Genomic DNA, 25,691 nt, shown 5'->3' with positions numbered 1-25,691 from the left:
GGATGGTTTTGATAATCCTGATGACTTCGATTATTTGACAGAGCTGATAGCGTCCTCAAAACAGACGTCAGATCTGCGGAGTCGTAGCCCTCCGCATTCATTGTTGATGAAAGGGAGCAATCGGACAGCGAGATGCTGAAAAGATTGACAACGTTTAATTATCAGTCTTATATCCATAGAATGATTCAACGGAAAACTTAGATTCCACGCGAAAGAAATATCTGAGAGATGGACGTAGATGTACTTCTGGAAGTATGGGATGACATCTGTCTAGTGGGCGATGTGCGGGTCTTGGCTCTTCCTTCTGTCCATTCCTCCGCTGAAATTTTCCCGATCTAACCTCCCACGCCGCTTGTGCTGCTTCCGCGATCTGCCACCTGCGCTGCCCTTGGAATTTGCCGGAATAATACTAAAGTTGACGTCAAAAGATACGTGGTTGGGGAGGGCAGCTTGTTTACATTATATACGGCAAACAGAAAAACAAAACGATTGAATCGAAACAAATTGATACGGAGACCCCCGTCCCGATACCATGTCCAGATCCGCAGCCGACGCGACACGATTCACAGCCACAGGGCCCTATGCCAGCTCCAAGCCCGGCGGGACGCCATACAAGCTCCCCAGCTTCATGGCAGAGTCAAAGAAAAACAACGCACGGGGACCCGGTGAAAGACCAGAGACTCCGAAGGAAAAGGTCGAGCGATTGCGAGCCCAGGCACGGGCGGCTCGGCTGGCCCAGTCAACCACGCGCGTCGATCAGATGATTGATGTAGGGCGCAGATTTGCGAACAAGGCGCATAAGGTCATGGTCTACAGTTTGATCACCGCGTCCGGTAGGTGTTTAGGAAGCATGCCAAGCGGCAACCCTCCAAGCTCAAGACTTGTTGATTGCAAGTGAAGGTTACGGGATGGTCGGAATGTGCTAATATGTTCTGTCTCTGATTAGGTATCTGCGGTGTCCTCACGGTTTATTCTATGGTCTCCTTGACACTATACAACCGTCGTCAGCGAGTGTTGTGGGTTGAGAAAGAAATGCAGAAGCTGCAAGATGCAAAGGCAGCTTATGCCAGCGGATCAGCAACACCAGAGCAACTCGAGTTAATCAAGAACGAGGAAATTGGCGAGATTATGAAGCGGAAGAAGGAGGAGGCGAAGGCTCAGAGACCATGGAACCGGGCCAAGGAATACCTGTTTGGTGGACTAAAGCAGGACGAGTCAACTTCCGATTTATCGTCAAAGGTTGACGGGACTGCCGTTAACAGAGTGGGAGTGCTCGAGGCCCTCAACGCGAAGGCTGCGGAAGATTCTAAGTCGAGGACGGCCGCCGAAACAGCGCCAGTGCCGGCACAGCCAGGACAGCTGGATGTTCTTGCTGAGAATGTGGAAACCGCTGCGAAGCAGTCAACACGAAGCTGGAAAAGCTGGCTTACCGGACGGTGAAAGTGACATATACCTACCAATAAAGCAGAATCGGGCATATCTTCGACTTCTCCGCGCTCTCTATCTTCCACTGATGTTGCCGATTGTTCCTATCATTCTTGCATGGCATGTGTCTCAGTCTCTCATCTCCTTTCATTTCCCGTCATTTCCCAGGGGTTGTGGCGTCTGTATACGGTATCCCTTGAGCTTTCTGCCTTGCCTTGACCTATGTAATACTGGCTCCCTCTCTTACTGTGTACATATAATCTGCTTCCACCTTGGTCACTTGGCTCCGCTACCTGTGCTTAAAAGAAATAGATCATCAAGTGTGGGTCTATATGTACAAAAGACCATTTACGAGTTCCTATATCATTGCATCCTGTCTACCCACTGAAAGGAAGGTCGATTTGTGCCCTGAAACGCCAGCTGCACCTTACTGGAATCGAACGTTATAAGAAGCCCAAAACATGATCAACTGAGAAGACAAGGCTCAGAAAACTTTTGCTTCAGTCTGGTTCCCCAAACCCAACGGTGAATTACTTAAGAGAGCTCATGGAAGATAACAGTCGCCAAATTTTGACAGAAGAGAAGATAAATCCTAAATGGGGAATGTCACGATGGCCCTGGTGTCTGAATCAAAAAGAGCGCTTAGGTGGATCACCAAGGAAGACATGCCTCGGAAACTGCCCCAAGGGAACTGCTTATTGCGAGACACCATTCGATTTAGAAGCTTTGGCGGTCCTCCTGGTACGGACTGCATCAGCGAGGTCCTCCAACACAGTAACAGTTGTTTCCCAGTTGATGCAAGCATCCGTAATGCTGACACCTTTGAGAAGTCCTGAGGGACCCTCAGGGGGCACTTTCTGGTTGCCTTCATTGATGTTGGATTCAATCATCACGCCAATAATGGCGTCTTCGCCCTCACGCAGCTGGTCTGCCACCTCCTTAGCAACGAGAGGCTGATTGCGGTGATCCTTCTTCGAGTTTCCATGAGAGCAATCCACCATGACCACCTCGCGCTGCTTCTTGGCCCGCAGGGCCTCACGGGCGCTCTTAATGCTCTCTCGATCGTAGTTCGTTCCCTTGTTACCACCACGCAGAATCACAAAGCCGTGCTCGTTGCCTGACGTCTTGGTGATGGCAGCAAGGCCCTGCTTGGTCACACCAAGGAAACGGTGGGGGTGGGAGGCAGCTCCAATGGCGTCAATAGCAACTGTGAGGTTGCCATCCGTGCCGTTCTTGTAGCCAATAGGAAAACTCAGACCAGAGGCCAGCTCACGGTGCAGTTGCGATTCAGTCGTACGGGCACCAATGGCTCCAAGAGAGATGAGATCGGCAAGGTACTGAGGGGAAATGGTATCGAGCATCTCGCTAGCAATGGGCATTCCCATACCAGTAAGATCAGCATAGAGCTTACGAGAGACACGCAGACCCTTGTTGATGTTGTAGGTTTCGTCAATATCCGGGTCGTTGATCAGACCCTTCCAGCCAACTGTTGTGCGGGGCTTCTCCAGGTAGGCACGCATAATCACACAGAGCTCTCCAGAAAGCTTTTGAGAGAGCTCCTTCAGCCGGGTTGCATACTCGAGCGCTGTAGCGGGGTCATGAATCGAGCATGGGCCTACAACAACCAGGAGGCGGTCATCGCGTTGTTCAATGATCTCAATAGCCTGGTTACGGCCAGATCGGACTGCCTCAATCGCATGGGCAGGCTGTAACAAAACTGGTCAGCCCCAATGTTATACTTTTCACGGGATGGTTTATTTGGCATTTCTGAAGAGGATTTTGTAGTCCCATATTGTTTGAGGCTGGCCAGGAACAGGGCTGAGAAATGGGTGACTCACAGCAGGGATCTCGGACTGAAGGAACTGGGGGGAAAGCAACGGGTCATATCCCAGGACTGAAGAGAAAGATCAATTGATTAGAGGGACGATTAATTTCTAGTATAACAAAGAAGAGACACTTACCACGAGTGTCCTCGTTGACCTCAGTAGTTTTTACGAGGGGCATGGTTTATCGTGGGGTTGCAGCGATGTCGGAGTCAAAAAGGAAAAGTTCTGAGAGCTTTGGGGGAAGACGGAGCAGTGGTTTTTGTAGTCAAGACCCAAGAGGAAGCAGCAAAAACTAATGAACAAAAAGAAGACTCTGAACCAATTGAAAAAGCGACGTTAGTCACAAGGTAAGATGGCGATATGAAAGTGGTTATTTATGCCAGATGGGATACGAGTAGAGAGGTATAACAGAAGAGGAAAATTGCAGATCGGGTATCCTAAGTGGGGTAACAAAATGATTCACACAGAGAAAATCATGCACCCAAATCATAAACTGACCACTTAAAGACTGGTATTGTAATTACTCGGTCGGTCGCATGGAATCTTGGATGTTGTACCTAGGTAGGTACAGAGTACTTTTAAGTACCTACCACACCTTAGCTAAGTATCTTAAGCATCGGACAGCTCTGTACCATTGAATGGAAATACCAGGTACTTACAGCATGGAAATATATGCTTGAGATCTTCTACTGCCTTACCATCACCCTTTCTATTGTCAATTAAAAAGACAAGGAGATAAAACTCAGTGTCGTCACAGTCCATACTGCACTTCTAACTCGTCGGTTCATGCCTTTAAGCATTGGACTTGTGCCACTCCATTGCCACCCTTTTACCCCGTGCCTGACGCCTCAATTCGATCCTGTAAGAATTAGATGTAGGCACCTTAAAGTAGGTTTTATTCTGTAATCCATCTCACCGCACATTGACCACCACTCATATATCTAGTTGTAACACCGAGTTGTTGTAGTACTTCACGTCGGCCAAAGGAGTCTAGACCCCTACGGAGTCCTTTACTGACGGGAGGTCAATCTGAAAAGTAAGCTCGAGTTTCTTGATCTGACTAAAACTGAATCACTATTTGCAGTCATCACTCATGCGGATGACGTCCGCAGTCCTACATGGTATGGACTTCATGTCCCTGAGAACGATACTTGAAGTAAACTAGTAAGATACAGAGCTGAATACTTGAAGTATACATGATGCAGGCTCAGGCTGGTTACAAATCAGACAAACCTATATTATAAACCGAACCTTACTGATGCAAGAAGGCCACAGACTACCTACTTATGAATCATGTAAATTAAGAACAGGTGAAGGAGCTACTTCTGTCTAGTGACAATCAGTCTACAAGGCGCATGGTCAGAGTAATATGAGCATAATGCTAGCGTGATCGATATAGTGGTTTACCTTAGTAGCCGATGTGTACATCACTAACCTTTAGCGATAAGTATAAAGCATAAAATTGTTCTCCACTTCGGTCCGCTACTCCGCTTTCGAGGCTAACGGACAGTGAGGAAGCTCAGTCTTAGGATCTTAGCAGTACCTTGTGGATTGGTCACCAACTTAGTCCAGACTAGGTTATTCAGAGCTCCCATACAAGGCCAGCTTACTGGTTTGCTTCCTCTGCATCATTCTCTTCACCGTTCTCGTTGACGTGTATGCTGGCCTCAAGTTAGGGAGGTTTCTCACTGCCCCTTCCCTTTCAAATATTCCAATCGACGCATTTCGACTGAATGCAGGCTTGAACATCCATTCTTAAACCATTCTGGTTGAATAATCACATCATACCCTTACCTTTTTTACCCGGGAGGGTCACCGTCTTCAGTGGGATGACGAGAAGGTCATGTTAGGGATCTCGAAACGACAGAGGGAGCCAGATGAGCTGACGGGCGATGATAAAAATGGGCCCAGGGTGAACAAGGTCCGTATGCTTTCCGACCGATGCCATGATCCATTTCGTTGAAGCAAGGCCAATCTGCCGCCTGCCGATTCATGTTATACTTTTCCTTGCGTGCAAGTCATCCACCCTACAACTACTGATAGCCGCGCGTCCAGAAACCACGCCCTTTAGCCTTGCGCACCTCTCCAGATAGCCGAGGACTCTCCTACACCGAAGCTTGCCAGGCGTCAAACCGACCTGGTGGTATACCTACTTTGACTCCTGCCGAGTCGTCAGATGATGATGACGATGGCATCACTAGAACGTTACGCCATCCTACAACGGCAGCCGTGAACGCCTCGCGTTGTGTTCCGCAGATCCTTAACTCCTCCGCTCCGGTATTTAGCACGACGATGGACGTCGACAGCATAGGGGACACCTATAACTTGACTAGCAACGAGATTCCGCACGACTGGCCAGGCAGCACGCCTCGGAACGGGAGCGTTCAACCATCACCAATCCCACACAATCTTGTCAATCAGTTCCTCAACATCAGCGGACAACCTAAAGCATCGAGCATACCCGAACATAATTCCGCAGTTAATCCGTCCGCGCAAGTGATGGATCAGGCCTTCGTTGAATCTACAAATAAGATTGGCCCTCCTCAAAAGCTGTCTACCGAGAGTAGTCAAAAAACTTCTGGCTCCACTCAGCGTCTCCCAAGTCCAATCAGCGAGGACGATAATACCGCTTCCCATGGAAAGTGCTCTACGAGTGATGCTGAGATGACAAGTGGTGCATCTCGATCAACATCCCCGGCGCTCTCCCCATTTCAACGAGACCCGTCGCAGTGGTTCGGCACGACTGAATCACAACAGCAAGCCACACGGTCCGGCTATCCAAACCTACCCCATTTAAACAAGAAGAAGGTATCCTTTGCCATGGGATTTCGAGCTGATTGCGACAAATGCCTGCGCAAGGTTCCGGGCCACTACAGCCATATTATCCGCAATTGACATCTTTTGTCCTACTTACGACAACCTCACATGTAATAATCCCTCATTCACCACCATGCGACCTTTCTGATGATACCTGTTCTATCGTCATGATTTATCTCGTTGAGTGCTCTTGAAACCAATATACCCATGGAAGCAACGGTTCAGAGACATCACAGAGCTTCAATGTTCATAAGGATGGGGCCACGCAACCCACATATATCAATGCTCAATAATCCCAATGAATGAAAACTTCGACCTTCTGTTCTACACAATCGTTCTCAACTGGTCCAGGGGAGGTAAGACATGTAGATAGGTAAGGTAGATCCTTGAAGTCACTTGATGTTTTCTCATTTCCGACAAACGATCCGAAACCGATGACATAAGCCACCGCATCCGATTAGCGGTCGGATTTCCCCCTACCTGATATCCGAAGGACAATGGTGCACGAAGGTGTAAGCAAGACGAGCCGGATGACCTTCGAAATAGTCGAGTAGACAGGAAACATTCGAACAATATGAATGGGAGGTGGATATGATAACAAGGCCTCCAGGCTGCACGTGGTGCATTTTTATGAGCGATAACATCCCCACATCCCGCCATCCTCAGATTGCCTCCGCTGCTGCCGGCGGCAGATCCCTTAGCCGAACTTCATTGCCGGCAGTTCAATGGCAGCTTCAACGCCTCGTCTAGGCATGACGGGTCCCGAACCCCGGAATCCAGCCGGGTAGCCTCTTTTATATAAGTATTTTGCCGGGTCCTGATCTTCCTGGGATAGTGGAGGCGAAATTAACTGCTCTTTGAAGGTGTTTTGGACGATATACGGTCACTATCTCGGCCACGCAGCTTCGCCCACCTTGACTCTCTCAAAACCTAGAATTAATCGACAGGCGCCAGTCTCCGATTGTGTCGGCGTCAGACCACTTTCACAGACGCCCGAATGGCTTCTCCTGTTCCCCGCGGCCTTCGCCAGGTCCTCCAAAAGTCCCCTTCAGATATCGTCATTCTCTCCGCACTTCGTACACCAGTAACTCGCGCGAAGAAGGGTGGATTCAAGGATGCCTATCCCGAAGAGCTTCTCACCCACGTCCTCAAAGCAACTCTGGAGGCGAACCCAAATCTTGACCCAGCTCTGATTGACGATGTCGCTATCGGCTCGGTCCTCCAGGAACTAGGCGGTGCCAAAGCAGGGCGCATGGCTCAGATCCACGCGGGCTTCCCCCACTCGGTGCCTTTCCACACAATCAATAGACAATGTTCGTCTGGCCTGGCCGCTATCACAGCCATTGGTAATGGAATTCGGGCAGGTGCACTGAACGTCGGCGTTGGTGGTGGTATGGAGTCTATGACCCGGAACTACGGGTCCCGTGCTATCCCGACCGTTTTATGGCCTGAATTGAAAGAATCGCCATCCAAGGATGCTAGAGACTGCATTATGCCTATGGGAATTACTTCTGAGAACGTCGCCGCCCGGTACGGTATCTCGAGGGCGGATCAGGATGCGTTCGCGGCCGAGTCGCACAAGAAGGCTTCAGCTGCCCAAAATGCTGGCCTGTTTGACGCCGAAATCGTGCCAGTCAAGACCCTTTCTTTTGACCCGGAGGATCCTGATGCGGCGCCCAAGGAGATTACCGTGACAAAAGACGACGGTATCCGTCATAACATTTCAGCTGAGAAGATGGCAACTTTGAAGCCTGCCTTCAAGGCAGATGGCACTAGCACCGCTGGAAACAGCTCGCAGGTCAGCGATGGTGCCGCTGCTGCGTTGTTGATGCGCCGTTCTACCGCTACGGAGCTTGGCTTGACTGCTTCAATCCAGGCTCGCTGGGTTGCTACCGCTGTGGCTGGATGTGCTCCCGATGAGATGGGTGTGGGACCCGCAGTTGCCATACCCAAGCTTCTTGAACTTGTCGGCATGAACGTTTCTGACGTCGGTATCTGGGAGATTAACGAGGCTTTCGCATCGCAGGCTCTTTACTCTGTGCGCAAGCTTGGAATTGACGAGGCCAAGGTTAATCCCAAGGGTGGTGCCATTGCGATTGGTCACCCCTTGGGTGCTACTGGTGCCAGGCAGCTCGCCACTTTGCTACCTGAGCTCCAACGCACTGGACAGGATGTTGGTGTAGTCAGTATGTGCATCGGAACTGGCATGGGTATGGCCGGTATGTTTGTTCGGGAGTAAATGTATTGATTCCATCTGGTATCAATTGCGGTGTATCTATGTTATGATAACGGCGTAAAGACATGTATATACATCATAGCGTTAAATTAGATATCCCTTTGCTATGTTACGCATTTTCTATATCCTTCTGTCCAAACGATTGTATGAATTCCTCCAGGTTAAACCATACACTGTGAGAAATGGTCATGGATTGGTCGTGGTGCCAAGACTATTTTCCAAGTCACGTGAGAATATTGCGGAAGATCGCTCGGCATCATGAAACTTTTCGAAAGGTGGTGGTGGATAGACAACAATTTCCGCAACGCCCCAGTCATGCGTCAATCACTGCGGCTATTGAACCTGGAGGTGTCACCCCTCCAGGGCTCCAGAACTCTTTACGTTTGTTCGATCTGTAGACAGGACGTGCGGCCGCGCCCCGTCCTTGTCCGTCAATTCCTGCGAAATGCCTCGAACGCAACACCACTCACCGAACGAGTGCGCCGCAAGATTTGGGGAACGGACAATCCGCCAGGCTTGAAGGATCCATATGGAGGCGAGGGTGTTCTTGAACGGAAATGGAAGAAGCAGCCTGAACAACAAGAGGAAGAACCGGCTCGCGGGTCCAATGAAGCTCTGGAAACCCAGAGCGAGGATGTCTTATCTGATACCTACGAGCCTGCAACAACATGGGAGGGTCTTCCTCGTGTTGGTCACCTGGGGAAGTGGTCAGACCTTCCCCCTACGGAAGCTGATGTGTTTAATCCGTAAGTTTGCTACTCTTCCTCTACATGCCGTTACACACTCTTTTCGCGGCCGCGGCAGCTTTGGTGAATGACAACGAGCTCTTTACTGACCAGGAATGCAGTTTCATGCTCAAGAAGAAACTGACCAAGGAGGGCCACCTTCATTTGGCCGCTCACCAAGCCGCAGTCGAAATCTGCCTGATGCATGCGCTCAAGAAGCCACTCACGAAGATCTGCGACGTCGTGGAACATGAAAAGCCCGTTTTCAAACTGATCTGGAAGTGCAAGATCAAGCCGAACGCAGAGAGTCAATGGGGCCAATCTTTGGTCTATCCGGACGACGAATCGAAGGATGTTCTCGTTTACATCTTCGAGCAGATTGGTGGGGGAGCCGATACTACTGCAGTACCAGCCGAGGAAGAAGTGCAAGAGGATGCTGAGACAGAGGAGCATGAGGAACCAGTCGAAGATTCGGTATCGCAGGCCCCCACTCCTCCATTCTTCGGTTACCGTAGTGTGCAGGATAAGGGATTCCTCTCCCTGTCATTGAACGATCCAGAAACTAAGTTTGCTGTAAGTTGTCTCACATCTTTGATATAGTATCTAATGAGACATTCTGCTAACTTCCCGTTATCATAGTTCCTGAAGAGACTGTCTCAATTGAGCGGTCACTATTTCCCTGATCCTGTCATGCATTCGATTTCCACTGTCAAGCAGGCCGTGGAATACCTCGAGGGAGTCGTCAATCCGAAGCCCACCAAGTTGGCCGATCAATTAGTCAACAACCCCGAGCTTCAGCACCTGCCTAACGTCAAGCTCTTTACCAAGCGACAGACAGCTTTGCACAAGGATGAGGAATCGGGTCGGAAAAAGATCATTGAATCTGAACTTCGCGCCAGAGGCCTCATTGAATAAAATGTGTCTCGCGTTCAGAATGTTACACTAAATATGTCATATAGTTTTATTGGGTAGCATGTTTTCGTTCTCTTCTGAATAGGGGAACATCTGTACAATACATGAAATATGCTTTTGGGATATTTACAGCATCAAGTTAAGTGTTAAAGCGTCTATCGAATATTGGATTTATCAGAAAGCCGGTGCAGTAGCCGACAAGCATACCCCATTAACGCCGGGCGCCTTCAGAAATGCACACATTAGAGCCCATTATCTCTTAGAGGGCATCGTGTAGCCTCTCGTCATAAAGTCACTATTGGTGGACTTGAAATCTCCAGAGCTTTTAGTAAAAAGACTGCTGATATTCTCGTTCGCACCCATCATTTTCCGACGCCTTTTCTTCTCGTTCTCCTCTTCCAGGACTCGAGCGGTCAGCATCGCAGTAGAGGCGTTCTTGATACCGTTTGAGGCACTGGGAGTCGGAGTCGAGGTATTACTTCGACTCGAAGCCGCAGCCCGATCCTTTTGTGAGTAAGAAGCCAAGGCTGACTTGGAGTCTGCTTCGGTAGTGGCTTCAGTCTCAGCCGAATCTCCATTAGCATGCTTCTTGCGCTTTTTAGAGCCAGGAGCTTTCTTGAGGGAATGAGTGAGCCCTTGCTCGGCTAGCTTTTGCGCTCTCGCCATCAGCCGTTGTTTTTCTGATTCTTTCGGTGGAAGAATTGGGATGACATTATCCTCGGCGTAGGGCTCGTTGCACTGCGCGTCACGAACTAATTAGCAAAAAGTTGGGAAGCTGAGATGTGGGTCACAATAAACGTGCCTGTAGACACTTATCGTCCTTAAGCTGACGAATGGCTTCTTCAGAGAAAACATGGCCACATGGGACAAGGTAGACCGACTTCACACTCGGGCCTAGCTGCTTAGCAGTCACGGGACAGATCCATGATTCGCGTCTATCATGCTTGCTGGATGGGTGTTCGCCACGCTCCGTATCGACTTCAAACTTCAGCTCAACAACATCGCGAAGTCCCTTCACTCGCCCGCATAAGATCTCTTCGCAGTCTGCTTTAGAGCTGATACCCTGGGCGTCGTCACCGGGAAGCAGGAATTCCAATATTGCATCCTTATTGTATAGATTACCGACACAGTCGGAGACAATAGGTCGAGCTAAAGGTTTATGCGACAATGGACAGTTGGTCCAAAAGTGTTCTTGCATTTCACGTTGGGCCTCTTTCACTTGCGCTGTGCTGGGAGCTTTTGCGGCCTCTCTGACGAGCTCGCGGCGAGTTGGGATACTATGCAAGACCTTAGTTGGACAATCCTACTGATGAAGCGCATTAAGAACACTTACCTGCCACCATCATTACCCATTTTTGCAGCGATTAATTCCAGAAATTTCGTATATAGAGTATCTGAGAGGTGTTGCGACAATCTCATTCACAGATCAGTCGTTGCTTGCCACCAAAGAATGATAACGGGATGACTAAGGCGCCGGTCCATTCTCCGCAGATTGTTTCCGCCGCCTTATCAACAGCTGGCCAGAAGCTCTCTCCGCATTCCTATAGAACAACTGTCCCGGGCACAACAAGGCATTGACGAGCGAGCTCAATGCTTGCATCATGATACTTTCTCAGGGAGTGCTCTTCTTTGCGAGCATAGCGGCATGCTCTACTGCCGCCGCTGCCGCGACCGATGGTACAGCAAGACCTCGGGGTGTCGGTCCAGAATGTAAGTATACTATTACCATGAATCTGAGCTCATGTGAAGGCTCCGTTCGCCTGCTATGATATTCGGGCCCCATAAAGCTCTATCTATATGTCTCCATGATTGCAATTGTTAGAAACCCCTTTACGAGTTACAAACAAGCTAATGGCGCAATTCGCTTGCACCAGTTGCCAAGTTCTACAAAGACACCACGACATTCAGTTGTATATCGAACCCAGCTATACAGATCCCCTTCTCTGCCGTGAACGATGACTACTGTGACTGCCCTGATGGCAGCGATGAGCCTGGGACGTCAGCATGTTCTTATTTATCCCGTAATTCCCCACTGACGGCCGCCGATCGGCCGGGGAACAGCGACCTCGAACTTACACTTGCCCTCCCGGGATTTTATTGCAAGAATAAAGGCCACAAACCGTCATATGTTTCCTTCCAGCGAGTGAACGATGGTATCTGCGACTACGAATTCTGCTGTGACGGAAGTGACGAGTGGGCGCACGTCGGGGGCACCAAGTGCGAAGATAAGTGCAAAGAGATTGGCAAGCAATGGCGCAAGCAAGAGGAGAAGAGAGCGAAGTCCATGACGGCTGCCCTCAAGAAGAAGAAGGAACTGCTTGTGGATTCGGGCCGACAGCAAAAGGAAGTCGAGGACCACATCAGGAGATTCGAAGTTGAAATCCAGGCACTAGAGATGAAGGTGAAGGACATGGAGGCTGAATATGAGGAGGTAAAGAAGCGAGAAGAGAGCAAAATGGTAAGCGGCAAGAAAGCAGGCAAGGTTAACATCCTTGCTTCCTTGGCCAAAGGACGGGTTGAGGAACTGCGGAATGCGCTGGTAGAGGTTCGCAAGGAGAGGGATGAGGCTCGATCGCGGCTAAAAGAGCTCGAGGACATCTTGTCCAAGTTCAAAGTCGAATACAACCCCAATTTCAACGACGAGGGTGTCAAACGAGCTGTGCGCAGTTGGGAGGAGTATGCTGCCAGAGAAGACGTGGGAAATCTCGGAAACAGCGCCCGCGACCGAGATCTGGATGAAATTGCCAAACCTGATGACGACACATCGGGAGTCAACTGGAAGCAGTGGGAAAATGAGGAGGACGAGACCGATGCAGGTTCGTGCTTCAGCTACTTCATTGCGTATGCCGGTTCGGTTGCTGACCCTTCCATCTAGTCTACAAGCTGGCAGCTTACTTGCCTCCTTCTATTGTGTCGTTTGTGGAAGATAAAGTAATTTCTATTCGGCGCTTCCTCGAGGACAACGGCATTCTGCCCAAGAAGGAAGAAGGCTCGACTGCCGAATCCAAGGTAGTGACCGAAGCTCGCGAGAGTCTTGAAAAGACCAAGACCAGTCTGGCGGAACTATACACTCAGCTGAAAAACCATCAAGCCGATCTTGAAACCGACTATGGAAAGGCAGGCGTTTTCCGCGCCCTTAAAGGCGTTTGTATCTCCAAAGATTCCGGGGAGTACACGTATGAACATTGCTTCTTGGGCGAGACCAAACAGATTCCCAAGAAAGGCGGAGCAACTGTTCGGATGGGTAAATTCGGTCGTATCGGATCCGTCAGCGTGGACGAGCTCAACGAGACCGGCGAGATTGTGCCCGAGGAACGGGTTTCTCTTGAGTACACGAATGGGCAGACCTGCTGGAACGGACCAGCTCGGTCAACCACAGTCATCTTGGAGTGTGGGGAAGAAAACGAGATCCTCAAAGTGACAGAGGACGAGAAGTGTGTCTACTCCATGATTGTCACCACCCGGCGGTATGTCCGGGAGGAGAAGAAGAAGGCGATGTGGCACCAAGGCGCAAGGATGAACTGTAGAAGCGGATATTGTCAAATCCTGGATTTAGGGTTGATGTATAGCGGCCGACTTTATTATGATTCATACAGGTTCAACATGGTTAGTCCTTTCTGCCTTGCCAGCTATTAGTCCAAGATACACACACAGCGCCGGCTTCAGAGGCCAGACACATGGTAAGATGAATAATCGGAACTACAGGCATTACCTGTAGAGGAATTATGCGCTATGGTTTATCTGTAAGACGCTATGCACGTACGTCTAATATAGAAGAGCCCTCCTGTTCCTCCTTGAAGGTATTCTACCTTATAATAGCTCCATTTACTCCGTACGTAACCGAAGGATTTGCATGTTTGCAGTCAGAGAAACCAACGTCTGGATGGATCTACCTGTAAGTATATGTCCACGTCCTTCAGGGCAAAATATTCCTAATCCACAAGCGCCGATCCATCAGGTTCTGATCATTAGATGTTATTCGACGCTGGCAAAGATCATATCGAGCTTCGAACATAAGAGCTCAGATGTCGACCTTAAAACTCAAGACTACGTCAGTGAACAGGGGTACACGCGTTCTCATTAAGATAGAACTTGAATTTCCTATCCTATCATGCCTTAAATCAAGCGACTGAAAGTCAATTCAATCATGCTGTGCCAGTCCATAGACACACGCAGAGAGACAGGTAGCAAATCAACAAGGAAAGTAAAACACATCACACCCGCGAGCCTCAAGACAAACCCCGAATTAGCATAGCTCACGACGTCAACGATAGTGTACTTGGTGGCATCGTGTCAGGACATCTTTGTCTGTCGTCTTGAAGATGAGAGCCGGTGGGGCTTAATGTGCAGTTTAGTGCTGAGGATGGTTAGCTTCCATATAGACTAGGATCGGCTCTGGTATCTGGGAGATACATACACCGCAAGAGGAGCAGGAGCAGCCGTTGCAGTCGCTGGCGCAGGCGCAGGTGTTGCAGGAGCAGGGAGTCATTTTGATTGAGTTGGTGGTGAACGAAGCGTTGCTTGAAGATAGGCTTTGAGATTGTATTGTTCAGTAGGTATGAGGCTTGGTATGAGAGGGAGAAGAAAACGGACAGAAAGAGGGAGACCAGGGCTGTCTTTATACCCAGCGATGGACTCTCTGGTGGAGGTGGTCAGCTATCAGTCAGTATGAGGATATGAGGTCAGGCCAGCCAGTCAGGGCTTTGCTTTTCTTTTTGTTTCGGGATGCAGAGGTCAGTGTTGGAACTTGTTTCTGTGTATCCCCACGCCAATTTTTGATCTTTGTCAGATGATCCAATCTGATTTCAGTTTTCTGAGAGTGCCTTTCTGGTGGTCAATGTGGTGCTAAAATGTCACTACTGTATGTATACCAGTGGGGGTATCAGGAGAGGAGGAAGAAGAACAGCGATGGACCGATGAGAGGCAGCCTTTCAAGATTCACTTTCAGCACTGGGCTCTGCGCTGTAGGTACATGGCCAGGATTCGACTAGGCAGCTATCTAGGGTACACGAGCATAGCCAGAGCTAGCTAAGTTCATACCGTTGCTCCAGTCATCCGTCGTATTAGCTGATGTTGATCACAGCAGAACCGTGAACAGGCCACTAGGCGAGTGACAAAGTGAGGCAGCAAGTAAGAAGGAGAGTTTGCAAGCCGATTATCGCTAAAATGTTTTCCTTGCTGGTAAGTATATTGTCTTATTCTTATTATTCTGACTTTTTAGTAATGCAATGTTACAATCTCCCATGCACTTACGCGGACACTAAATCCTAGCAGTTCCTACATACTTGTTTCAAAGATGTACGTACTAAGGTAGTGTAGTGAACGACAGTTCAATGTGCACGTGCGTCTTGATGTTAGAGATAGAGAGAATCCATGGGGACAATTAGGAGGATTCATTATTCTTTCCATCTCTGAAGCAGCTCTCTGCAAGGAATCTTCGATGGTGTTCATCTAACAGGCAGACGTTGGAGCAGACGACCAGGCCACGCAGGCTGAGGCAAGAAGCCCAGGGCTGCAGGCATCCCACCCTTGCTTGATGCAGATTCCGTGAAGCACTCCACAATAGGTTCTCCTACTGTAGCATTGAGCTTGTGAAGCACCACGAGTGGGCAGTTATGCAGGCAATTTCCTGCACTGGCCGCCTTTAGCCCAGTTAACGCTTCACTGCCCCTCCATCGGCCCCTCCTCATACACCAGGATGTACCACGAAGTCATTGGTTCAAAAAAGTGTAAGGTATGCTTTTTCCTCGAGCTCAGGCGCAAAGAAAGTGGAGGTTCCAGCTGAGGTTGATGGGAGCTATGTCATCCACTTCTTATGACGAAGTCAAAAGAAATATGGAGACAGGGAAAACTTCCGATATACGGGAGGGACAGCATATACCTACCTTATATGGTGCGCCAACTGCGGGATCCGCGACAAACTCGTACATGATCAGCTCGGGTCCAAGTCAGAAATCAGGCGCACTGAGCCCTTAGAAGGTTCCGTATGAAGTGGCAAGATTGGCAACTCTCCACATTTGCACCGCGTCAGAAGAGCGATCGGGCGACTTGGTCACACGTGGTTGGTCTGATGATGGTCCGAGGGCTTCAAGCGGCCTTCGACGGGTACTATCGTTCTGCGCATCATCTGGAATTTGCTAACTGCTGTGGTATGTCGGAAGAACGTTCAAGGATAGCCACAATAGAGCGTGCGTGTTCTCTCATGGTCATCCATGGCAATGAACCCAGGGCATACTGCAATTTGTTGTTTACAGATTTTGAATCTAAGCACTACTACCATTTTCAACTAATGTTTCGCAAGAGCAATTCCATAGTCCAGATAATGAGAGTAGAAAGATTTTCCTTTCTTTATTGCTTCGAACTTAGCCGAAGACTTGTTCTATCTCGACAAACGCGGTAAACAAAGTCCGTCCCCTAAGCTTCGCAGCATCCTCCCGAGAGGTAGCAAGTAAAAATTGTCATCCCCTCTACCTCTTCTGCAACCAGTAACCTTGTCAGTAGGAATCCAGAATAGAAAAGCTATCAGTTGAGATGCGAACGTACAGGGCAGTTGCATTGTCCAGCAGGGCACTGGCAAGAGGCTCCGCAGGTGCAGCCGTGGTCGCCTATCAGGAAGAGCTTCATGTCAGTTGGAAGGTCGAAAACTTCAAAAAGGACTCGTGCAAGAAGAAATGGAGATGAGCTTTAACAGGCAAAATATATGAACGCAAACAAATATCGCAAGGCTGATTGCAAAGGGGAATTACCCCGCTTCCCCTCAACTGACGACATAACAGCAATGATTGATCGGTATATGAAGCTGGCACTTACTCATGATGGTAGTAGTGAATATAGTGAAGGGAATAGCTCTTTCTGATCAAGTTGGTCTCGCGAGAAGCTTTTGTGTGAAGTTTTGGAGGAGTCAAAATCTGAAACCCAAGCTCACGACGGGCGGGGTCGCTTTTATATAGGCCAAGGTTGCCATTCTTGGCCTACCCCCGAATAGTACATCTTACCTCTGGCATCAGCGAATATTTTATCGCCACACCAACATCGATGTGAGCAGATTTCTGCACGTCGATGATCTCGGAGCTGCCAATAAGTTGTCTTGAAAGCATATTCCACAGTCTGGGAGTGTTTTTCCTGGCTATAACGAGACATATCTTTACATGAGAGGCTAGGTAACTGCCCAGGAGCTTCAGTCTTCTAGAACCAGTACATTGACACAAAAGTCAGATATTACGCGCAGCAAATTGCCGATTTCTTAAGTATAGTGACTAGAGGGAGCTTTGACGGGAGTTTTCACCACCTTGCTGTTCGAAACCATTAGTAACATTAGTCACCTCCATGGCTACGGACGCAATGACTCGCCCCATCTCGTGCCTGTGCGGTGATGCAGCACAAGACGTTTTGCTTGACTCGGCTTATGACCTTTCGACACTTAATCTATGCCACTGCGTCGACTGTCGGGCCATTACGGGCATGCTGTATTCCTCTTACTATTTCCTGCAGACTCCCGGCCCGAACTTGGATCGTCTTCAAAAATACCAGCAGTCGGACTGTATCAGCCGCTATTTCTGTAGAACTTGTGGAGCCCATGTGTTCGCCCGGCTGGAAGCCACTGGCAAAACTTTGGTCGCAGACGGAGTACTATTGGAGAAACCCCGCCGGTTAGGTTTACACGGCATTGGAAAGCTGAAGATACCCGTGATGGCGGCTTGAGCTCTTTTCTGCCCGGAGACGCCAAACAAACAACATCAGCCTGCTGGTTAGACGCCGAGCAGAATATCTGTAACGGACACGCCGAGGACAACAACAAGCTGGAGGAACAAGGTCATGGCTTTCACCGGCTGCAGGCTCGATGTCACTGTGGGGGCATTGAATTCTACATTACACCGCCAGACTCGAACTCCGCCAAGCCATGGTCCCCCTGGCCAGATTTGATTGTTCCCTACCATCTGGCATCTCCTGAGAATGTCGAAGACGTCAAGTGGTGGCTGCGAGATGGAAACACCAAATATCTGGTAGGAACATGCGCCTGTCGATCATGTCGTCTGGCCAGTGGGTTTTCCATCCAGTCCTGGGCTTTCATTCCCAGATCAAACATCATTTCCGGCGACGAGAAGTCCCTAGTCTATGGCTCAGGGACAATGCAGCAATATGAAAGTCGCCCCGGAATCTACCGGGAATTCTGCAATCGCTGTGGCGCAACTGTGTTCTGGCACTGTCAAGAAAGGCCGGGCGTCGTAGATGTGAGCGCAGGTCTTCTCCGGGCCAGAAGCGGTGTCAAAGCTGAGGAATGGTTAGAATGGGCAACTGAGCGAGTGAGTTTCAAAGAAATGGCCTTGGATCAGGAGTTTATTGAACGGTTGGAAGTTGGCTTGAAAAATTGGGGAGAAAGCAAGAAAGACCCTAATACTTGAGGTCAGGTTGACCAAGATTTTGACGGTATCCTAGTTCCATTGAAGTAGATAGATAGGCTCTTCTTGTATATAGCTGACTGTTTGACCGAGTATGGATGTTGTTGATAAAGGTTCCTGTAGTTGTACCACTCAACACATCGAAGACAACTGACAAACACTCACCGCCTTCCCGATACGCTATCGGTCCCCTGCGACTTTTTTCCTCCCGCGTCGTTCGTCGTTTTTTCTTTGTTGGTGCAACTTCCCGTCTCCGGTCCCTGTTTCATAATCTCATTTTCTCTGCTCATACTCGAACTTTGCTAGCTGCGGTACAATCATGCCGCCAGCTTTCGAGTTTCGAGGCAACGACCGACGGTCGCACAATAACAATAATCCAAGACATGAGTTCACTTTCCGATATGCGCGACCTGGGACGGCCGAACGACCGCTCTTGACTACCAAAAGAGAAACCACTCCAGAGCCCATCTTGGGGGCTAAATCAGGAGACGAAAAACGGGCCATGAAATTTGCACCTATTTCAAGCCTCAGTGACAGCGAGGAAGCCGAGATGGACATGTCCGATGATGATAAGGACGACGAGGCTTCGCATCCGCGTAAGAGGCGTGCGCTAGGAACAAATACTGCGATTGCTCCTACTCCGGCACCAGTCACAGCTCCAAAATGGTCCAACCCAGATCCTTACACTGTCCTACCCCCGCCTGATGAGACGTTGGCGAAGAGGGTTGATGTCGTCAAGCTGATTCGTAAGGCGCGGATCGCTGAGAACGCTAAGCAGACAGCACCTGCGGATGCAGTGACAACCAACGAGGACTTTATATCCTTCAGTGGCCTGATCGACGAAGAAGAAGCCAGGATGAAGGTCCCGGACAATGCTCCTTCGGGACCGAAACGTCTGCAAGGAAGAGACTCTGCTCTCGGGAGCCGGAAGAGGACATACGATGACGAGATAAAGGGCTATTCCAAGAAGACCGGACGGCCCATGGTCAGGTTCTACGATGATGGCTCGATTCTTGACGAGTGGGGAGCGCGCCCACATGAGGATGCAACTCCTTGGATGTCGCTCATGGAGCCTTCCTTGCACCTCGGTTCTCGGCTACACAACGAAATTCTGAGTTTCTACCACTGGGTTAAACCGATGCAGTATGAGCAGATTGTCCGAGCAGATTTGATTACAAGGCTGCAGGTAGCATTCCAAAGTAGGTACTATGGTGTGCAACTTCGTCCGTTCGGCTCGTTCGCTTCTGGCTTGTATTTGCCCACTGCAGATATAGATCTTGTTCTACTGTCGTCAAATTTCATGCGCAACGGCATAAAGACTTTTGGTGAGCGTAAAGGGCAGATCTACGCTTTCGCGGCCTTTCTCAAGAATCTTGAAATCGCCGTTCCTAATTCAATAGAGACCATCGCGCATGCGCGAGTTCCTATTCTGAAGTTTGTGGACAAGATGACCGGCTTGCGGGTTGACCTGTCGTTTGACAATGATAGCGGGCTCATCGCCAACAACACGTTTCAGAACTGGAAATCAGAGTATCCGGCGATGCCAATGATTGTAGCGGTGATCAAGCAATTTCTGCTACTTCGTGGCCTTAACGAGGTCCCAACTGGTGGTCTGGGAGGGTTCTCCATAACCTGCCTCGTTACCAGTCTTCTTCAGCATCTACCACATGGTCACACAGCGCCTAATCTGGGCAGCATTCTCATGGATTTTTTCGAATTCTACGGCAACACTTTCGACTTCGAGAATGTCGGAATTCGCCTGAATCCGCCGGGTTATTTCAACAAGGTAAGTATCCCAATGCAAACTCTGGCGGACCTTCCCATCCACTGATGACGCGCGTCCTTTAGAGAGTGTACAAGGGGTTCCAAGGGAATAACGATGCTCGTTTATCAATCGAGGATCCCAACAATCCGGATAACGATGTGTCGGGTGGGACTAGGGAAATTCATCTGATCTTCAGGTTGTTCTCGAGGGCATTCCAACTTCTTAAGGAACGTATGGTCTCCTCGGTGGTGTCTGGCGATACGGAAGCCAGCATTCTGCAAAGTATCATCGCTGCAAATTATGAGGAGTACGCACAGCAGCGTTCGCAGCTACGTGCGGTGTTTGAGACCCATCCCAGATTTGCACAGTATCGTCGAGCTCCCACACCTCCGCCACCTCCCCCAGAGAGTCCTCCTCCACCTCCTGCCGACCTTGCTCCTCTGCCATCTAATCTGCCTGCTAAACCCCCTTCAGTGAAATCCTCCAAAGCTCCTCCAGCACCGGCATCCAAGGATTCCAAGGACTCGAAGGAGAAGATGCCCAAGATGCAAAGAAAACAACAAGCATCTCGGGAACGGGCCGCTCGTCTTAGACGTCTGCGCCCCGATATACCTGCTATTCCAAACTCCATCAGTAATGAGGAAGCCTTGAGTCTAGGTGGTTATAAAACCCAGTCTGAGATGGACAGAGATCTCGCGAGTCGAGAAAAAGAGACGAAATGAGCCAGTAAGGCAGGTGAATTCGTGGCCCGAGGTTTGATGTCGGATTTCAACGACATTGACGCTTCTTGCGGTGCCCACGAGCGGTGATATGCCTCTGCTGAGGTCTATGCGGGTGATTCGACTCTCTATTCTTTGTTCTCTGCAGTTTCATTCTCTCGTTTCATCGCGATTTGCATCAGATACCCGTGTTTGAGTATATGTGGAGTTCTCTTTGGATTTGTGAATAGGGTTGGATGTTGTGCTGGTTGTCGGTACTGGTTCTCGGGGGTTTTCAGGGCGTTCTAAGTTTACGAAAGAGTCTGTGATTCGTACTTCTGTTCATACTGCTCTTACATCCTGTCCCTAAAGTGTGCAGCCCTCGAAACGACCGAGCCCTTGGGGTCGATATGGGCTACCTGTTATTTCAGATATCACCCGTTCTAACAGCATACATCTTAGGCTGTGTGCCGTCGCTGACAGATACAGTGATTTCCTTGGTCGAGTGTCTCAATCAACACAGATTTCGTCTACTGCCAGCCATCTCACAAGACCGGTTGGACCGTCCTGTCACAGGTTTCACATCCCGAGACGGGGCGAAGCTTATTGATCCATTATGAACCTGAAATGGCTAGTTGAGAAACAATATTGACTTTAAGAATTTCGAAATGCTACAGGTTACAGAGATGCACTCGCCTCCGTTCCGTTTTGCAAAATTCCCTTCCACCTCTTTCTCATCAAGGAAGCGCTATATGCGATTGCTTGGAGAGGATGATTCGGGGGAATACTGATTCAGACTGACACACATGCCAAGAATTTATTTGTCCTTTGGGAAGACGTCTATAAGACAAAGGGATGAATAAAACGGTGCTTCCGAATCAAAAAGCAGAGGAAGTCGATAATACCTCGTGAAAGGTCCGAGAAGAGACCCTTTGTATACCTTTCCCCTATGAATTCTATCAAGGTGTGCACTCATCATGGGTCATAATGTCAAAAAGAAAAATATCATAAAGCAACATTGGATGGCATTGTGCCAAAGGGTATCTGCTTGTCCACCGCGTCCAAAGGGGGTGTTACCATAGGCTCGTCCTGCTTTCCGGTAACCAAACCAACATTCTGAGTTTTCGAGCCGGCCGTTTCGATATCAAGTTTTTCTAGGAGAGCGAGATGCTCGGCGGGCTGCGAGTTAACAAAATCTGGGCCAGGGCTGGGCCATGTATAGTCCACCCATTGCGGGCCAAGAATGGACCGGATGCCTTGAGCGAGGGACAAGATGCGACTGCGACGCGATTTGGACCAAGCACGGTCGGTGATGACTCCTTCAGATGGCGTGAGGATGGCTGGCGCTTGGGATGCGGTAGGTATAGCAGCGGCCTGAGCATGTTCGCTGGCATCTTCCTCGTTGTCCTGGTTCTCCAGTCCATCGACAACGCTGCGCCAAACGCGCAATGTCTCGTTCAGTTCCTCTATATTGCTTACACCCATCACGCTGACACCTAGCCGCTCGCCCGTTCCCATGTGGGCGACGGAGAGGAATCCAGGATCAGCGCCGGGGGACCGCGCAAGAGGCGGGCCTAGAGCCCCAGCCTTAGCACCGTCGTGGAGCCACGACTCGAGAGCGAAGCGGATGGCAATCACCTCGAGTTTCTCTCCTTGAGCATCGACCCACTCGCTCACACTGCGAATGGCTTTCCGAAGACCGTCTGGAGCGGGGTGAAAATCGCCCATGCTTCCAATGGGCACACCCTTGCGCCGTAGAAGGCCCATACCTAACGGCGACGCATTGGGAATCACGTCCACGCCGGCGGCCACTAACCGAGGGAGACCCTGGGTGAGCAGTCGGGTATTCTGGAGTGTGAAATTGGCGTATGACTGCACCGCGTCGAGTGGCTCGCCTGTCTCGCGCAAGACCAATTCTGCAAGGTCGCACAGTACATCCACAGGGTATCCCGATATGCCAACGTAGCGAATAGTGCCTTCGGTATCGCGTATGCGGCGCAACTCTCGAATCGCCTCGAGGACCTGCTCGGGGCTCACGAATTCAACATCATGGCAGTAGACCACATCCAAGTAATCGGTATGGAGGCGGCGCAGACTTCGCTTCACGCTGTACCTCACCCATTTCGGAGAATAGTCAAAGGAAGAGGCTGCCACTCGGCCCACTTTGGTGAGCAATCGGTATGTATGACGGGGGAAATTCGAGCGAATGTAATCAGTAGCCAGAGCACGACCAAGAAGCTCCTCGGCTGGGCCGTAATATGGGGACGTATCGAAAGCGCGGACACCGTTCGAGAGAGCACGATGAACTAGTTCCGTCGTGGGGAGGGCGTATGGATCCTGGTTGTACTGAGAATTGAAGGTCGCGGTGCCCATAATGAGTGGCGGAAGATCCGCCGACAGAGGGACAGAGGGACGCCCCATGACTGCGATTGCCACTTGTAAGCAATTCACAGAGTTCTTTGAGGTAAGAGCAATGCGCTGCAATTTTCACTGACGAGACTATCAACAAGCCAGTGATCAATCGTGGAGATAGAAAGAAAGAAATACTTGTTAGGAGGGACGCGAAGGCGAGCCATTATTATTCTGGAATTGATTTCCAACCCGTGGGGCGGATGTCCACCTTAGAGGGAATGGCGCCATGGGCTGGGTCCGATTAGTGCTTGATTTAGATCAGCCCGGATGGACTTCATGGCCAATCGACTATACATAATCGATCGGATCTAGAATTATCAGAGGTTGGGAGATCTTGGAAGATGGAAGATGGAAGACTTCTGCTGGCAGTATTGCTTGATGGTACCTGAGATGGGATCGATTGATCGATCCCAAGGCGGTGGTGAGAGAACGCCGAGAAAAGCTAAAAACGAACTCCCAGCAACACTCTTTACACGTCTATACGCATCTCCTACTATTAAAGATGACAAGAGATATTCCCTGAACTATAACTATTCTGTCATTGTCCGGGTAGCCAGTATATGACGGGTTCTGAAATTATATAAAGCTGGAGGCTGGATGGACTTTATTGCACAAGAAAAGAGAATAGACAAAAGCCGACCGTCACCACATGGTGTACTATGGTACATTTGTTGATTCATTCCGTATATTAGGCAAGGTAGAGTGGAGAAAAGTTTGCGATAGACAGGGGAAAAGGACAGTATTCTGCTCAGAGAAGAGACGAACTCTCCGTGACTCAGAACTAACTGTTTCCCATGTATCCCGCTCCTCGAGAATAATATACACAAACAGGGACAGACCCGCGCAGGAGCCGAATAAAACACATGGGCGAGAAAAACAATAGGTTGAGAGCGAGGTGGTGTACAACATGATGCGACGGCATCTTTCGCTCCAACCATGCCATGCAATGAACATCGAAGTAGTCAATGCAAAGGGCAGGGGTCTATATTGTCTCCAATACCAACATTGGAAGCCACCAAACAAAACGCCTTGCTATGCCGAAGAGCTGAAAGGAGAACGATGAAAAAAAGCAGAAAGCGACGTCGGATCGTAGTGTGTCCCAACTCAACGATCGAGCTCTCCATTCCGCGAATCGACAGCGGGTCGGTTCGGATTCGAGAGCGCATAGCGTCGTGGGTAGAAGTCGAAAACACTCAAACTCGACATTTTTCAAATTCCGGCGAAACAGAAAAAAAAATCACCGGTCCTTGTACACCTTGGGATTCCAGCCTTCCCGGAGTTCTTTCTCCTGTGCGGCTTTGCGCTCCGCTTGTCGGATCTCCATCTCGATTCTCTCGCGAGCGCGCAAGATTTTGCTTTGCAGATAGAAGCTGCCGCCCTTTTTGGGATCATTCAGATCAAACAGCTTCTTGAACCGCTCCATCACCTGTTCCACATTCGTTTCTCCACCGGCCGGTGGCTTGACGTTGAGAATCTTGCAAGCCTCATCGAGTGTCAAGCCGGAAGATGCAAACGTGCTTGAGCTTCCTCCCTTTCCCTTATTTGCCTGGGCGTATTTGGACGATGCGGACGCCTGCTTGTAAGCTTCTGCGAAGGCTCGACCGAATACTCGAGCGCCCGTGACGACGACCTGGGTAAGGATACGGTGGGCCTATGAAGTAGCAGAGGAGTCAGCTAGTTGCGCCTGCTGGTGATGAAGAGACTGAAGCCTGACTCTATGGGAACGGGGATAAGGTTGTTGAGAAAAGAACTCACCATGTCGGAGGAAGTAGGGAAGCAAAGGAAGATCAGAGTCGGAAAAGATCAACGGTACTGAAGCACCTAGATCGAAGAAAGAATTCTCAATAAGGAAAGAAGTAGAATGAAGCTAACCGGTCAAACGTGAATAGCTATCCGGTCGTGAAGAGACTGAGGGATGAGGGTTGAATGGATGATGGATGGCGCTGGACAACCGGGGAATCGCAGATGGAACCTGAAGCCAGACGCTCAACGGCAAAAATTTCGGCGGCGGAATCGGTTCCAGTCGCGATTCATTATTGTCGGCTTCCGCCTGTGACAGGACAGCTGAAGGACACCATTATCGTATGGTCAGTCCAGTAGATAACTGCATACAGTCAATCTTGATATTATTTGTACTTTCAAACTATTTTCGATCTTAAAAATACTAACTAATCCTTATTATTTCTTGTAATCTACTCTAAGATATCGCCCTGGTATCCTCTTTGGGACAAGCAGTCACATGTCCCGAGAACCACGAGCAAAAGGCTTCAACTGCCCGCGGATCTCCAAACTGTTTCCCCCGCAGTCGATGATCTGCCTGCAACCCTTTCGGTTCTAGGAGAGCTTTTCTTCTCGTCCGACGTAATATCGGTTTTTCTCCTTCTCTTCTCCTTTCTCTCTCCTCCTCTTCTTCGCCATCGCACTGCCCGCAATGCTCTTGATGCATCCCGATGATGCATGTGACCTCTCTGTTGGA

The 25,691-nt window shown here is 49.7% G+C and overlaps 11 protein-coding genes across 11 annotated transcripts; 7 read left to right on the top strand and 4 right to left on the bottom strand.

The window, feature by feature from the left end:
• The first annotated feature begins 347 nt into the window (after positions 1-347).
• Positions 348-1,804, top strand: P174DRAFT_444587 (cytochrome c oxidase assembly protein COX14). The gene is made up of 2 exons (XM_024828127.1): positions 348-833; positions 947-1,804. Exons 1-2 carry the CDS (start codon positions 533-535, stop codon positions 1,438-1,440), a joined length of 795 nt encoding a protein of 264 aa, XP_024679436.1. The 5' UTR covers positions 348-532; the 3' UTR covers positions 1,441-1,804.
• Positions 1,689-3,785, bottom strand: P174DRAFT_444585 (3-deoxy-7-phosphoheptulonate synthase). Its single transcript, XM_024828126.1, has 3 exons — positions 3,387-3,785; positions 3,264-3,319; positions 1,689-3,131 (listed from the first exon to the last, which is right to left on the bottom strand). Exons 1-3 carry the CDS (start codon positions 3,427-3,429, stop codon positions 2,121-2,123), a joined length of 1,110 nt encoding a protein of 369 aa, XP_024679435.1. The 5' UTR covers positions 3,430-3,785; the 3' UTR covers positions 1,689-2,120.
• Positions 3,786-4,754: 969 nt separating this feature from the next.
• Positions 4,755-6,646, top strand: P174DRAFT_453743 (uncharacterized protein). Its single transcript, XM_024829182.1, has 2 exons — positions 4,755-5,172; positions 5,307-6,646. The coding sequence occupies exons 1-2, from the start codon at positions 5,095-5,097 to the stop codon at positions 6,144-6,146; spliced, it is 918 nt and encodes a 305-aa protein (XP_024679434.1). The 5' UTR covers positions 4,755-5,094; the 3' UTR covers positions 6,147-6,646.
• Positions 6,647-6,817: 171 nt separating this feature from the next.
• P174DRAFT_444583 (thiolase family protein) lies at positions 6,818-8,419 on the top strand. The gene has a single exon (XM_024828125.1). It carries the CDS (start codon positions 7,066-7,068, stop codon positions 8,305-8,307), a length of 1,242 nt encoding a protein of 413 aa, XP_024679433.1. The 5' UTR covers positions 6,818-7,065; the 3' UTR covers positions 8,308-8,419.
• A 143-nt stretch (positions 8,420-8,562) lies between these two features.
• On the top strand, positions 8,563-10,144 carry P174DRAFT_514828 (mitochondrial 54S ribosomal mL50 protein; the record flags this gene model as incomplete). Its single annotated transcript, XM_024832112.1, has 3 exons — positions 8,563-9,050; positions 9,152-9,602; positions 9,669-10,144. The coding sequence occupies 3 exons, from the start codon at positions 8,563-8,565 to the stop codon at positions 9,942-9,944; spliced, it is 1,215 nt and encodes a 404-aa protein (XP_024679432.1). The 3' UTR covers positions 9,945-10,144.
• Positions 9,996-11,333, bottom strand: P174DRAFT_444581 (uncharacterized protein). The gene is made up of 3 exons (XM_024828124.1): positions 11,275-11,333; positions 10,744-11,218; positions 9,996-10,679 (listed from the first exon to the last, which is right to left on the bottom strand). Exons 1-3 carry the CDS (start codon positions 11,292-11,294, stop codon positions 10,194-10,196), a joined length of 981 nt encoding a protein of 326 aa, XP_024679431.1. The 5' UTR covers positions 11,295-11,333; the 3' UTR covers positions 9,996-10,193.
• A 154-nt stretch (positions 11,334-11,487) lies between these two features.
• P174DRAFT_514826 (putative protein kinase C substrate) lies at positions 11,488-13,468 on the top strand (the record flags this gene model as incomplete). Its single annotated transcript, XM_024832111.1, has 4 exons — positions 11,488-11,651; positions 11,816-12,757; positions 12,817-13,408; positions 13,450-13,468. Exons 1-4 carry the CDS (start codon positions 11,543-11,545, stop codon positions 13,466-13,468), a joined length of 1,662 nt encoding a protein of 553 aa, XP_024679430.1. The 5' UTR covers positions 11,488-11,542.
• A 3,691-nt stretch (positions 13,469-17,159) lies between these two features.
• On the top strand, positions 17,160-18,438 carry P174DRAFT_444578 (GFA family protein). Its single transcript, XM_024828123.1, has 2 exons — positions 17,160-17,595; positions 17,616-18,438. The coding sequence occupies exons 1-2, from the start codon at positions 17,268-17,270 to the stop codon at positions 18,341-18,343; spliced, it is 1,056 nt and encodes a 351-aa protein (XP_024679429.1). The 5' UTR covers positions 17,160-17,267; the 3' UTR covers positions 18,344-18,438.
• Positions 18,439-18,589: 151 nt separating this feature from the next.
• Positions 18,590-20,254, top strand: P174DRAFT_274269 (putative topoisomerase family protein TRF4). The gene has a single exon (XM_024821530.1). The coding sequence runs from the start codon at positions 18,660-18,662 to the stop codon at positions 20,169-20,171; it is 1,512 nt and encodes a 503-aa protein (XP_024679428.1). The 5' UTR covers positions 18,590-18,659; the 3' UTR covers positions 20,172-20,254.
• Positions 20,255-21,467: 1,213 nt separating this feature from the next.
• On the bottom strand, positions 21,468-23,587 carry P174DRAFT_444577 (D-arabinose 1-dehydrogenase (NAD(P)(+)) ARA2). Its single transcript, XM_024828122.1, has one exon. The coding sequence runs from the start codon at positions 23,174-23,176 to the stop codon at positions 21,809-21,811; it is 1,368 nt and encodes a 455-aa protein (XP_024679427.1). The 5' UTR covers positions 23,177-23,587; the 3' UTR covers positions 21,468-21,808.
• Positions 23,588-24,452: 865 nt separating this feature from the next.
• Positions 24,453-25,230, bottom strand: P174DRAFT_376519 (import motor complex subunit PAM16; the record flags this gene model as incomplete). The annotated part of the gene is made up of 3 exons (XM_024822693.1): positions 24,453-24,866; positions 25,029-25,055; positions 25,168-25,230. Coding segments are annotated over 3 exons (504 nt in total), but the record flags the coding sequence as incomplete, so codon positions are not given.
• Positions 25,231-25,691: the final 461 nt, after the last annotated feature.

Source organism: Aspergillus novofumigatus, assembly GCF_002847465.1.
Source record: "Aspergillus novofumigatus IBT 16806 chromosome Unknown P174scaffold_7, whole genome shotgun sequence".
Lineage (NCBI taxonomy): Eukaryota > Fungi > Ascomycota > Eurotiomycetes > Eurotiales > Aspergillaceae > Aspergillus > Aspergillus novofumigatus.
Note: the sequence above shows the minus strand (reverse complement) of the source record. Positions and strands in the feature narration are given on the sequence as shown.